This window comes from Hypanus sabinus, chromosome 4 (assembly GCF_030144855.1).
Source record: "Hypanus sabinus isolate sHypSab1 chromosome 4, sHypSab1.hap1, whole genome shotgun sequence".
Classification (NCBI taxonomy): domain Eukaryota; kingdom Metazoa; phylum Chordata; class Chondrichthyes; order Myliobatiformes; family Dasyatidae; genus Hypanus; species Hypanus sabinus.
The window spans coordinates 58,163,212-58,178,165 of NC_082709.1; the positions used below are offsets into that span (position 1 = coordinate 58,163,212).

The 14,954-nt window shown below is 39.0% G+C and overlaps 1 protein-coding gene across 6 annotated transcripts in view; it reads right to left on the reverse strand.

Annotated features, from left to right (window-relative positions):
* Nucleotides 1-3,029: 3,029 nt before the first annotated feature.
* si:ch211-93g23.2 (uncharacterized protein LOC100005086 homolog) overlaps nucleotides 3,030-14,954 on the reverse strand; it is a 37,845-nt gene continuing 25,920 nt past the window's right edge. For 4 of the 6 annotated variants that reach the window (XM_059967167.1, XM_059967165.1, XM_059967164.1 and 1 more), the window contains 3 exons: nucleotides 14,192-14,329; nucleotides 8,630-8,716; nucleotides 3,030-3,183 (listed from right to left, as the gene is read on the reverse strand). In XM_059967167.1, the coding sequence (XP_059823150.1) occupies nucleotides 3,030-3,183; nucleotides 8,630-8,716; nucleotides 14,192-14,329 (379 nt within the window). Of the gene's footprint in view, nucleotides 3,184-3,540; nucleotides 8,717-14,191; nucleotides 14,330-14,954 lie in introns of those variants that run through there. The other 2 variants (XM_059967168.1, XM_059967166.1) reach the window with 1 other exon arrangement.

Consider the following 14,954-nt stretch of genomic DNA (forward strand, 5'->3'; position numbering starts at 1 on the left):
AAACTGTGTTGGAAGACTGTTGGGAACATTACAAGAAGAGTGTTTTTAGTTTTGGATGGCTGGTTTTTTGTCACGCTAGGAATATTGGTTTGCTGGATTATGCGATATGTCCCACTGTCGCTTTCTTGGTAACCCCCACCTTGGTTTTCCCCCAATGACTTTAGTTGATTTTGGATTGCATGGTTTATTGAATCCCAAGGATCCTGGTATGCCTGAGAGTCTGTTGGTTCATCAGTTATGTTAAGGAAAATTATTGTGATATGTTAACCATTTTTACTGATGGATCCAAAGGTAATTTGACTGGGAATGTTGATATTGCTGTTTTTGGGCCTGAGTTACAAGTAACAATAAAGACAAATCTTACCAATCATTTATCAGCATATACTGCAGAATTGGTTGCCATCACATTGGGCTCACAGTGGGTGGAGGAAATTTGTCCTTGCAAAGTTGTAATTGGTTCGGGTTCAAAACAGGTCATTCTAACAGTGGGTCAGATTTACTGCTGGAAGTTCTTCAAATTTTATTTCTTATTCAAAGTTTTGGTTTACATGTCTTAATGGGTTCCTGCACATAGAGTTGTTGAGGGGAATGAGCAGGTTGATTACTTAGCTAACAAAAAGCTGTTACAAGTCCGACTGTGGATCTAGACCTTCCACTTAGCAAATCAGAGACTAAGCAATTGGGAGGACTAAGTATTAATAGATTATGGCAAGCCTTGTGGGATAATGGGCATAAGGGGAGACACCTCAACCAAACAGTTTTATGGGGGAAGGGAATGTATTGACTCGACTTAGAATTGGGCTTAAAATTTCCTTTTATCTTGTTGGAAAACATCACTCTGGGGTGTGCAGGTGTTGTCATCATTATGAAACAGTTGAACACCTTTTACAACGTGAAGCGTACAAGGTTGAAAGACAGCAAATGCAGGCTGTACTACTAACTTTGAGGGTTGATAGTTTTCATTTAAAACTTTAATTTAGTTCACAATATTGTCTTTCATTAGTTACAATCTATAGGACTTTTGGGGTAAATTAGTTTTGTTTGATAATGAATTAGTTGTGGTTTTATTTCCCAACTCTATACCACACTCCAGTCCAGTTGGTGGTGTTAATACACCTTTAAGTTGGACTGCCAATCACCATTATAAGTCAGAAGAAATTAATTTGGGGTATCATATTAAAAGGGGGTGAATACTTGTGCAATCAATTATTGTTTTACATTTGTAATTAATTTAGATCATTTTGTAGCGATCTGTTTTCACTTTTTCTGTTGATCAGTGTAAAAAAAAGTGACAAATTAAATCCACTGTGATTCAATATTGTAAAACAAAACGTGAAAACTTCCAAGGGTGGGGGTCAGGAGGGTGAATACCTTTTATAGGCACTGTAACTCTATGAACAACTGCAGATTTAAAATGGTTCTGTGTAAAACATGGACCTGGGACGTATGTTAATTGTAACTGGGCACATTGCTGAAGGGACATCAAACTCACCCTCGTCCCCCCCAGCACCAAACACAATGGTCCCACAGCCTCATCTTTGACCACCCATGTTCAAAAATGTTCAAAGATTTTTTTGTCTTACAAATACAAATGCAGCTTTTTAATGCTTTTTTTTCTCTTCAGTTAACACACAATCATGTTCTGGAGTCAGACAGCCAGAGACACGAGAGTTATCCTAACCGTAGTTTCACCTGTCAGATGTGGTGAGTATTGTCCACAGGATGGGTTATAACTCTGGTATAGCCACCTTTTCTTAACAAACCTCAGCTCCCACCCCCACACCTAACAACACCCAAGCAAAATGTGTTCATTAATTCAATGCCTGACAGCTGTATTGGAGATCAGATATCTGGAGATGATAGAAACTGGAGCCAAGAAACGATGGCCCAATTAGGATGGACTGTAATCTCTGTAATAAGCAAAATAAACACATCTTAACTACATTACAGTTTTATAACAAAAGGACCTGTCAAATAGATTCAGACATTTTCAAATTGAGGACTGATTGTTTTCTTCAGGAGTGGCTGCAGATGGGCTTTGTACTCCGTACATCATTCACCAGTTATGTCGCATTCTTTCAAGGACTCTTTACAACTTGTTCTCAGTATTATTTTTATTATTTGCTGTTTGCATATTGGTCATCAGTTATTGTTTACAAGGTTTATTTATCGTCAAAGTATGCAGATACAGTACAACTCTGAATTGTCTTCTCCAGATAGCCATGAAGTACAAATTGAAAAAATAAGAATCAAAACACAGACCCCAGAATCCCCTACCCCCTCTCCACAGATAAAAACAGCAACAGTAACAATCCCTGACTCCCTCCCCACGGAATAAAACCAGCAAGAACACTTCCCCTGCCAAAAACATCAACAATAACTATCCCTGACCTCCCCCCTCCCCCATGGAAAAAGCAGCAATAATAACAATTCCCTTCCCCCTCCCCACAGAAGAAGACAGCAATAAAAATCCTGATTCCCCTTTCCCACAGAAAAGAACACAGCAACAATAAAAAATCCCAGACCCCCACTTGCAGAAAAAAAGACAGTGACGATAGCAACACATCCCCCAAACTCCTGCCCTCAGAGAGTAAATACAGCAAGTAACTGTCTCACTTGGGGGGGGGGGGAAGAACTGCAATAGTGGTATCAACACACACACACGCCAAGAGAAAGAGAATGCTGAGAAACTGATGGGCATCAATATAAAGTACAGTCCAATCACACAAATCTCAGAGCATTGAACAATCCTTCCATGACACAGATCTCACAGCTGGTCCGAAGGGTGGCCTCCATTGGGAGCAATTGCCGACCCTCTGGCCTCCTTTGGGGGCGGTCGCTGACCTGCTGGCGTCTGTCAGGAATGCTTGCTGACCGGGTCCAAACACCTTCACCTCGATGTTTCAGTCTTCCTCACTGCTTTGAGATGGAGTCGTTCATGACCCTGCATCGTCTTTTGATTTTCTCCACGAGGCCGCTCTCTGGACATAGCACAGTGCTGAATCCTTGATCGAGATCCAAACTGTACGTTATTGGCACCAACAAGCAGAAGGTGTAGAAAAACTGAAATAATTTAAAAGATTTGCAATCTGGAAGGTGGTACTCAAGGAATCATTGTCTGCTGGTGCTGCCTTGACCAGATAATATAGTTGTTTGTAAATTCTGTTGTATTTCTTTATTTTTCTATAAATAAAAATGAATCGCAAGATAGTACAGTGGATTCTGGTTAATTGGGCCATCAGTTAATCAGGACAGATACTTATTTGAGACGACTCTTAAAGAACAAAAACAAATTGAGAAAATAGCTGGGATCCATTTCTTTATTTGGGACTTAATTGGGCCAGGAGAGTGTTGCTGAACAATTAGCGTTAGTTGCGTGCACTCGTGGCCATTAGACACTGCAGTGTGCTTTTGCAAACAGTTTTTAAATAGCATAATTTGTATGTGGTTGTGTTCAAAAAGCAGTGTTCTTTGTCACTGATAGAAATAAGCAGTAAAACAATTCAGAACCGTTTTGCTCACTGTGGTTTCAAGCATTCAGTCTTGCAGATGCCAGAAACGGCCGGGAGTGAAAATAAAACTACTTCACTACTTAAAGTCAGGAACCATGAAGAATTTGAAGGTATCAACAATCTTGAATATTGCAATGAAAATGAAGATTTGGAAGATACATTTGTTTAAAGGATTGTATGAAGGTAGTTCATGATCTATATAAGGTGTCTGAGCTGATTTTGCTCATTTACAGTCAATCAGAAGAATATGGCAGCATACACTGGATGATACTATTAGGAACCAATTCACAGTTTTGTAGTACTGCAATAACATTGGTATTGTTCTAATTTGTTCTGTATTTAATTTAAATACATAATTTGTTACTCAGTTAAATGGTGGTTTGCCTTTTTAAAAAAAATATATACCTTTTTAACTATTTCTCTGAAACTTCTAATTGGGGCAGCCACTTAATTGAGCCAAAATGTACTGGTCCCAATGTTTCCCAGTTAATCAGAATGCAGTGTATCTCAGATAACATATGTAATTTGATAATACATTTAACTTTGATCTCTCACCAGGAGCTATAGGTCTTGTAGACCTATAAATGCATCTATTTTAATGCTAGGAACATTGTAAGAAAGGTGGATGAACTTAGAGCATGGATTGATACCTGGAAATATGATGTTGTAGCTATTAGAGAAACATGGTTGCAGGAGGGGTGTGATTGGCAACTAAATATTCCTGGATTTTGTTGCTTCAGGTGTGATAGAATCGGAGGGGCAAGAGGAGGTGTTGCATTGCTTGTCTGAGAAAATATTACAGCGGTGCTTTGGCAGAATAGATTAGAGGGCTCATCTAGGGAGACTATTTGGGTGGAATTGAGGAATGGGAAAGGTGTAGTAACACTTACAGGGGTGTATAATAGACAACCTAATGGGGAGCGAGAATTGGAGGAGCAAATTTGTAAGGAGATAGCAGATATTTGTAGTAAGCACAAGGGTGTAATTGTTGGAGATTTTAGTTTTCCACACATTGACTGGGAAGCCCATTCTGTAAAAGGGCTGGATGGTTTGGAGTTTGTAACATGCGTGTAGTATAGTTTTTTGCAGCAATACATAGAGGTACCAACTAGAGAAGGGGCAGTGTTGGATCTCCTGTTAGGGAATGAGATAGGTCAGGTGACGGAGGTATGTGTTGGACAGCACTTTGGGTCCAGTGATCACAATACCATCAGTTTCAATATAATTATGGAGAAGGATAGGACTTGTCCCAGGGTTGAGATTTTTGATTGGAGAAAGGCTAACTTTGAGGAGATACAAAAGGATTTAGAAGGAGTGGATTGGGACAATTTGTTTGATGGGAAGGATGTATTAGAGAAATGGAGGTCATTTAAAGGTGAAATTTTGAGGATCTTTATGTTCCTGTTAAGTTGAAAGGAAAGTTTAAAAGTTTGAGAGCGCCATGGTTTTAAAGGGATATTGGAAACTTGGTTCAGAAAAAGAGGGAAATTTACAATAAATATAGGCAGCATGGAGTAAATGAGGTGCTCGAGGAATGTAAAAAGAATCTTAAGAAAGAAATTAGAAAAGCTAAAAGAAGTTATGAGTTTGCTTTGGCAAGTAAGGTGAAAGTAAATCCAAAGGGTTTCTAAGCTATATTAATAGCAAAAAGGATAGTGAGGGATAAAATTGGTCCCTTAGAGAATCAGAGTGGACAGCTATGTGTGGAACCGAAGGAGATGGGGGAGATTTTGAACAATTTCTTTTCTTCGGTATTCACTAAGAAGAAGGATATTGAATTGTGTAAGCTAAGGGAAACAAGTAGGGAAGTTAAGGAAACTATGACGATTAAAGAGGAGGAAGTACTGGTGCCTTTAAGGAATATAAAAGTGGATAAATGTCTGGGTCCTGACAGGAAATTCCCTAGGACCTTGAGGGAAGTTAGTGTAGAAATGTGGGCTCTGACAGAAATATTTCAAATGTCATTAGAAATGGGGATGGTGCCGGAGGATCGGCGTATTGCTCATGTGGTTCTATTGTTTAAAAAGGGTTCTAAGAGTAAACCTAGCAATTATAGGCCTGTCAGTTTGATGCCAGTGGTGGGCAAATTAATGGAAAGTATTCTTAGAGATGGTATATATGACTATCTGGATAGACAAGGTCTGATTAGGAATAGTCAGCATGGATTTGTGCATGGAAGGTCATGTTTGACAAATCTTATTGAATTTTTTGAAGAGATTATGAGGAAAGTTGACGAGGGTAAAGCAGTAGATGTTGTCTATATGGACTTCAGTAAGGCCTTTGACTAGGTTCCACATGGAAGGTTAGTTAGGAAGGTTCAATCGTTAGGTATTAATATTGAAGTAGTAAAATGGATTCAACAGTGGCTAGATGGGAGATGCCAGAGAGTAGTGGTGGATAACTGTTTGTCAGGTTGGAGGCTGGTGACTGGTGGTGTGCCTCAGGGGTCTGTATATATGACCTGGATGATGGGGTGGTAAATTGGATTAGTAAGTATGCAGATGATACTAAGGTAGGTGGTGTTGTGGATAATGAAGTAGGTTTTCAAAGTTTGCAGAGAGATTTAGGCCAGTTAGAAGAGTGGGCTGAACAATGGCAGATGGAGTTTAATGCTGATAAGTGTGAGGTGCTACATTTTGGTAGGAATAATCCAAATAGGACATACATGGTAAATGGTAGGGCATTGAAGAATGCTGTAGAACAGAGTGATCTAGGAATAATGGTGCATAGTTCCCTGAAGGTGGAATCTCATGTGAATAGGGTGGTGAAGAAAGCTTTCGGTATGCTGGCCTTTATAAATCAAAGCACTGAGTATAGGAGTTGGGATGTAATGTTAAAATCGTACAAGGCATTGGTAAGGCCGAATTTGAAATATTGTGTACAGCTCTGGTCACTGAATTATAGGAAAGATAGCAACAAAATAGAGGGAGTACAGAGAAGATTTACTGGAATGTTACCTGAGTTTCAGCACCTAAGTTACAGGGAATGGCTGAATAAGTTAGGTCTTTATTCTTTGGAGCGTAGAAGGTTGAGGAGGGACTTGATGGAGGTATTTAAAATTATGAGGGGGATAGATTGAGTTGACGTGGATAGGCTTTTTCCATTGAGAGTAGGGGAGATTCAGACAAGAGGACATGATTTGAGAGGGGGGCAAAAGTTTAAGGGTAACACGAGGTGGAATTTCTTTACTCAGAGATGGGTAGCTGTGTGGAACGAGCTTCCAGTAGAAGTGGTAGAGGCAGGTTCGGTATTGTCATTTAAAGTAAAATTGGAGAGGTACATGGACAGGAAAGGAATGGAGGGTTATGGACTGAGTGCGGGCCAGTGGGACTAGGTGAGTGTAAGCGTCGGCATGGACTAGAAGGGCCGAGATGGCCTGTTTCCATGCTGTAATTGTTATATGGTTATAGACAGTTCTGTGAGCAACCCAGGAGAAATATTACTGAACATTAAACAAAATGTGTATCTTCTATTCTGATTTGTTTGTCGCAGGTGAGGGGAAAGATTATGACGTCTGTTGGGGAGGGGGTGGAATTGAAGAGAAGAAAAAAAATATCTGCAGGAACAGGTCCAACTAAATTTGGCAACAGTAGTTCTATTCTTCAGCAGGCCTGCACTTGGACCTTTAAGTGGGAACAAGAATAAGAATGTGCTCTGCGACCCGAGTTATCTCTTGCTCCTTCTGGATCCACTTCAGTGTAAATCTAAAGAGATTTTTGGGGAGTCGCTCTGAAAGCAGATGGTCAAGGCCAGTACATTCAGCCTTGCCCTGAGAGCCCCTAATGGGCCCCATCAACCCCAAAGGTATAAGACTTGCACAGTGAAACTAGTTGTAATAAGGTGGGTAGTTGGCTGAAATTACAACAAAAGCCCATCAGATTGGAAAGTCCTGACATATGTCTGTTTATAAATGTCCCTTGAATCACTGACAAGCTTAGCCATTGTAAAGAGCCAGAAATATGCAGTACCTGTCACACTAAAATCTTAACTTCTGGGTGAGTTGAAACTCCTTTTTCCTCAGCAACGGGGAAGTGAGCGAGCTGGAATTTGTAACAGGTGACCTATCCAATATTACCTGCTTGTGTCACTTTGATTCCTTCCCTTATCCATTTAAAATGTATCATAAATGGTGTCTGTGCTCACACCAGGATCTACCAAGGATTGTTTGTGAAATATCTTCAAAGGAACTGGGATGTCCCTTTGATATCACAAAGAAGAGAAAATCTACAGATGTTGAAAATTGAAGCAACACACATAAAATGCTGGAGGAACTCAGCAGGCCAGGCAGCATATTTGCAAAAGAGCAAAGAGTTTATGTTCTGGGCCCTGAATGGTAGTGAGGGGCAGGGGTAGCACTTAGAAACATAGAAGCCCTTCAGCACAATACAGGCCCTTCAGCCCACAAAGCTGTGCCAGACATGTCCTTACTTTAGAAATTACCTAGGGTTACCCATAGCCCTCTATTTTTTAAAGAAACATGTACCTATCCAGGAGTCACTTAAAAGACCTATCATATCCGCTTCCACCACCATCGCTGGCAGCCCATTCCACGCAGTCACCACTCACTGCATAACAAACTTACCCGTGACATCTCTGTACCTACTTCCAAGCACCCTAAAATGATGCCCTCTCGTGCTAGCCATTTCAGCCCTGGGGAAAAAGCCTCTGACCATACACATGATCCATGCCTCTCATCATCTTATACACCTCTGTCAGGTCACCTCTCATCCTCTGTCGCTCCAAGGAGAAAAGGCTGAGTTCACTCAACCTATTCTTATCCTTACTTGTTCCACTTGTAAGGATTAGTGCCAGGAGGGAGATAGTGGGGAGGGTTGAATGAACAAGCAAAAAGTAAGGGGAAGAAAAGAGTCGAGGTAGCTGTGAGAGTCAGTGGGTTTATAAAAGATCATTAGGTAAGCCGTCTCCAATGATAGAGACAGAGAGATTGAGAAAGGGGAGGGAGGTGTCGGAAATGGACCAGGTAAATTTGAGTGCCGGGTGAAAGTTGAAGGCGAAGTTGATGAAATTGACGAGCTTCGCATGGGTCAGGAAACAGTGTTGATGCAGTCATTGATACAACTGGCCTGAGAACAGCAAACCTACAGTTTGGCTCTTACTCTGGTTTGCTGGCCAGTAAACAAAAATAATTCATTGTTATTTCCACCACAGTATCGTTGGAAGAAACTCCCATAGCTTGCAGAAGTCTGAAAAACAGAAATCAAAGTCTAATGAGTTTCAGATCATGTAATTTGTGAACACATTGGAATACATGGTAAAACACTTCCAGCATCTCATGCAGTTGGAGCAATGGGGTGGCAAATTTTGCCCCCAGAAATGTGTTAACCATATGCTCTGTTAGAGAGGTACAAATGCCCCATCAAATTAAGGGCCTTCAGACCTCCATTTGATGTATTTGTGTCATTCTATTGTTTAATTGGTACAAGTGGAATCTTTCCCTTTGCCTCCTCCACTTATGAGCTTGTTCCTGTTGCATATAAACTCAGCACAGGAAGTTAAGCTGGTCAATCTGTCAGATCAAATCTAGAATAGCAACAATTATTCCATGAGGTAATTTATATTTCCTAGAGAATTGTTTATAGATTTCCTTACTTTCCTTTTTATTCTCTCATTTAATGGAATATTCTTTTCCCTGTCTTTGGAGACGGTTCTTTACTGAGAAAATTGGAATTTTCTTTACAGAGTTTTACATAGATTTGGTTTCCTTGACAATTATTAAAACTATACAGGCACTACTGTCAGGATTAAAATCAATGGATATTTATCAAATAGTTTTACCCTAGAAAGGGGCACGAGACAGGGTTGTGTATGGTCACCACTACTCTTCACATTATATCTGGAACCATTAGCTCAATACATCAGACAAAATGAAGATATCAGGGGAATTACTATTAAAGGGACAGAGCATAAATTGGCCTGTTACGCAGATTACATTTTGATCTATCTAGGGCAACCAACATACTCTTTACCTAAATTGATGCAATTCTTTGAACAATATGGTAAATTATCAGAATACCAGATCAACATAGATAAAACCCAATTACTTTCATATTACTATAGCCCCCCCCCAAGAGAAATTGAAAGTAGATATCCCTGGGCATAGCAAACTGTCTTTCAAATATTTGGGCATCATTATGCCAAAAGATTTTGCAAAATTATCAGAATGTAATTACCAGACTATATATAAAAAAATTAAGATGTAGCAAGATGGAACCTAATTCCTTTTTTTTTCAGTCTCAGTTCAAGGATTGAATCTATTAAAATGAATATACTGCCCAGACTGTTATATCTCTTTCAGACCTTATCAATAATTAATCAAAATCAATTAAATGAATGGAACAACGTGTTATCAAGATATATATGGCAAGGTAAAAGGCCTAGAGTTCGTCTCAAAACTTCGCAATTAGCCAAGGAAAAGTGGGGGGATGGGGCCTACCCCCTCTTAGAGATTATTATTTTGCAGCACAGTTGAGAGCTGTGATATGTTGGTGTAACCCATCATATGACGCTCAATGGAAAAACATTGAGGAGCGGGTACTTCCCTTCCCCATACAGGCAATTTTAGCTGATAACAACCTGCAAAGGTACATAAATACTATTGATAACCCATGGGTGAAATGGACTCTTAAAATATGGAAAACTATTATAAAAGAATATAAACTAGAGGGAGATATTGCAATTCTTAAATAGTGTGCATTTGACTTGGATTTTACTTTGAATAAAGTGGATGCTAGATTTAAGGACAGGACAACTAAAGGAATAACAGTTCTTTGCAATATAATGAAAGAAGGAACACTGTTCAGTTTTGAAATGCTTAAAGAGAAACATTTATTAGAAAAACAAGACTTTTATTGGTATTTACAGATGCAACAGTATGTTAATAGGACGGTTAAAAATGTAACCAAGGCAAGTACATGTTTGATGGAGTTATTTAGAAAAGCATATAATTCAGATAACGGTAGTAGAATCATTTCAAGCGTGTATAAGGGTTTGTCAAATCTGAAAACACATTGAACTTCATACATTAAAACAAAATGGGAGAAGGAAGGAGGGATAATTATATCTGAGGAAGAATGGACAACAATATGGAGGTATCAATGGAAGTGTACCGGTTCACAGAAATGGAGAGAGTTCGGATAGAAAAATTTGATAAGATATTTTATTACACCCTCTCAGAAATCCCATTATGATAGTAACCCCCCCCCTCCCTGTTTGCTGGAGAAATTATGGAAATCAAAATGCAAATCATATTTTCTGGGAATGCCCCGTTATCAAAGACTATTGGAGGGGGATACACAAGGCATCTTTAAATGTGAAATCCCTTAGAAAGTAAGACCATATATTTTGGGTAGATACCTCAAGAGTGGTTGAAAAGAGATAAATATTTAATGAATATACTGCTGGAGGCTGTTAAAAAGACTCTTACAAGAGATGGTTATCACAGGAGAGCCCAACTTTAAATGTAGGATGGAAATTACAATGGACGTTTACAAAATGGAGAAGTTAACAGCATCTGTTAATCATAAGTTGGAACAATTTGATTCATTCTGGGAAAAATGGTTTAACTACATAACACCTCATAGGCCTGATTTTATTCTCACAAATCAATGAATATGTTGTTAAAAAAAAAGATGACTCCCTACTTGTACATAGTTTTCTCCTTTTGTTTGTTCTTTCTTTCCTCTCTTTTCTATAAGTGTGTACCTCAGATAGATATTATGTGGAGATTTGTGGCAAACATGACTATATGATATATATGTACAATATCTGAAGTACATCTTATGGAAATATTTGATGATGAACTTCAATAAAAAATAAATTACAAAAAAAAGAAAACAGATAGAAGCCCCAGGTCTGGTTTCACTGAAGCCCTGTGGATTTGTAGCATAAATTCCCATTATTCAAACCTTTTATAATAAAAGGGGTAACTGAGTTTGAATGTTTGTGGCAATATTTCATCAGGCCTGCAAGGGTGGACTTATTTTAGGTAGATGGCTTTCTCAGTGAGCTTTAATCGATTTTTATATTGTGAAAAGGGAAGGAAGGCACTTTAGGGAATATTCTGGAGTTAAAATGAATATAGCAGATATTAATTCAATCAAGCAAGAACCAGTCTTCACATTTTATTGTAAATTGCAAGCAACAAACTGAAGTTACAAGCCCACAGACTGAGAGAGATGGTTTACAAAAAAGTGACCATGGTATATTTGTACATGCATGAGTCAAATATTAAGACAATGGGGTTGTGTTAATTGGCCTGCATCAAACCAGGCAACATGGGCTACCTTATTTGCACCATTGTGACTTGAGTTCAAGCTGGCAGACCAGACTGATGTTGACACTTAACATATCAAACATGGTCACAGGTAGAGGCAATCAATAGTTTTTTGTGTACTCAGAGGCAGCCCTGATAACACTGATTGTAGGTGTCTGGCTCTTTGCCTTCAGAAGTTTTTAGACTATCTGTGTGAATTACTTAGTGACTAGGGTGTTTAAGCATCCAGAGGTGTTTCCCCACTGTACAGATGTAATATAAAGGTAGCATTGTCAATGCAAAATAATGAAGCATAAAATATTGTAACTATTGAGATTGTATTGAAGCACCTGCTGTTACCTTTGATCTTAAGGGAAAATGGGATGTACTTTTGGGTTGTAAACCTCTGTTGAGAGTCTCCATGAGAATGCCTGCTTGTTGTGATGAATAAAGACTTTCTATATCACCAGCTTCAGTATCCCTCCTGTGACTTTGATTACAGTCACACCAGGCAGTGAAAAGTCCTTGATAAAGAAATGTCAGCAGAGGCATCGTGTAACATTTGCTTCTGATTTCAGTAAGATTCAATAACTCTGTTGTGGTTCCCCTGGCGATTGACTTCAGTGGACAATAACCCTGGGCATAGTATTATGAAATCCTTAAAGTAGAGAAGGTGGCCATTTGGGACATACTGTTTGTTCCCTTTCTCCTCTCTTTCTTTGTTGACTTGAAATTTTATTCCCATCAAGTACATCAAATTCTGTTTGAAAGACACATCATGCTTTCAGACAGAGCATTGTAGATCATGCCAACCTTGCCTGACACCTTATTCTGGCATCCTCAGAATCAGGTTTAATATCACTGGCATATGTTGTGAAATTTGTTGTTATGTGCCAGCAGTACTTTGCAATACATAATAATAAAAACTAAATTACAGTAAGTGCAGTATAAGTAAATAATTTTTTTTGCAAAAAAAGAAAAAAGTGGTGAGGTAGTGTTCATGGGTTCAACGTCCATTTGGAAATCTGATTTCAGAGGAGAAACTGTTCCTGAATCATTGAATATGTGTGCCTGCAGCTCCTGATGGTAACCATAAGAAGGGGGCATGTCCTGGTGAAGGGAGTCCTAAATGATGGATGCCACCTTTTTGAGGCATCTCCTTTTGAAGATGCCCTTGATGCAGGGGAGGCTAGTGCCCATGACGGAGCTGGCTGAGTTTCCCACAGCTTATTTCAGTCCTGTGCAGTACCACTCCCCATATCAGACAGTGATGCAGCCAGCTAGAATGCTGTCCATGGTACATCTATACAAGTTCACCAGTGTCTTTGGTGATGTACCAAATCTCCTCAAACTCCTCATGGAATATAGCCATTGTCGTGCCTTCTTTGTGACTGCATCGATATGTGGAGCCCAGGATAGATTCTCAGAGATGTTGACACACAGGAACTTGAAATTGCTCACCCTTTCCACTTCTGATCCCTCTATGAAGATTGGTTTGTGTTCCCTTGTCTCATGCTTTCAAAAGTCCACATTCAGTTCTTTGGTCTTACTAATAATGTCAAGTGCAACATTGTTGCTGTATCACCTCTCAACCAGCTGATCTATCTCACTCCTGTACGCCTTCCTGTCACCATCTGAAATTCTGCCAACAATAGTTGTGTTGTCAGTAAATTTAAAAGTGGCACTTGAGCTGAGCCCAACCACAGTCATGGGTGTAGAGACAGTAGAGCAACGGGCTAAGTACACATTAAGTACACATCCTTGAGATGTGCCAGGGTTGATTATCAGCAAAGTGGAAATGTTATTTCCAATCTGCACAGACTGTGGTCAGACAGTGAGAAAGTCGAAGAACTAGTTGCAGAGGAAGGTACAGAGGCCCAGGTTTCAGAGCTTTTTGATTAGAACTGTAAGAATGATTGTGTTAAATGCTGAGCTGTAGTCAATAAACAGCAACCTGATGTAAGAATTAGTATGGTCCAGGTGATCCAAGACCACATGAAGATGATTCTTCTGTCAATGGATGTGGTTAGAATCTGGCTTTGTCAGTAATGCTGGAATCCTGATACCATTCTAGTAACTTTCTTCTGTTGTCTCTCCAAGGCCTTCACCTCCTTTCCAATCTGCAACATTATCTCACCAAAAACAGTCAGTTCAACTCAATAAAAATGATTTGCCTTTTAGATACCACACTAGCTTTCCTCGATTGATCCACAAGTAATTAAGTATATGAGGAGTGACTGGCTGGAACACCATGCTATTCTGCTAAAGAAATCCACTTTTACTCTAAATAAGTCACAGCGTAGCTCATTCCAGATTGTTTGTTGCTTTTACTCAACTTTCAATCAACCCCAGATTTGAGCATTAACTAATTGATCAACTAACTTCTCACATTGATGATGATTCTTACCTTTGCTCTGTTATTTCAAGTAAAGATTTAGCTGCTTCTGGATCTTTCTTCAGGAACGTTTGGTAACTAGATAAGGATTTAATAAAACCCATAATCCATGAGATAGATACTCGGTGCTTGATTAGAATATTGTCAACTCTGGAGGCACAAAAAAAGGAAAAGCAGTTCAAATACAAAACCAGAAAATGCAAAAGCCCAGCAAGCTAGATAGAATCTGCACAGAAATGAAAGTTAAATTTTTATAACATGTATTAGTTTTCACTAAACAAAATGTTTTCTTTTTAAAGTATTAGTAATGAGATCTTACTTTTAATATCTGGTGAAACTGTTTTCCAAGTACTTTGGCTTGATCAAACTAACCTTAAGTTTATGTTTGCTATTTAGTTAATGAAAATACATTACCTTTAATGAGATTGAATCCAATCTGCCATGTCTTAGCAAACACAAGGAAATCTGCAGATGCTGGAAATTCAAACAACACATACAAAATGCCCGAAATGTCGACAGTACTTCTTCCAGTAGATGCTGCCTGGCCTGCTGTCTTCCACCAGCATTTTGTGTGTGCTGCCATGTCTTAGCTCATTTCCCCATCTAATCAAATTCTTCCTTCAGTTTCATTGTCTTCTACAATTGTTCTGATATTACATACATAGTTAAGAGCTCTCTTTTAACATACTTAATTTTGAAATTTATGACTTCAGATTTCTTCTGGGTCTAGTGGAATAAAGAGCTTCTTAATAAAAACAACTTACTCACACACAGT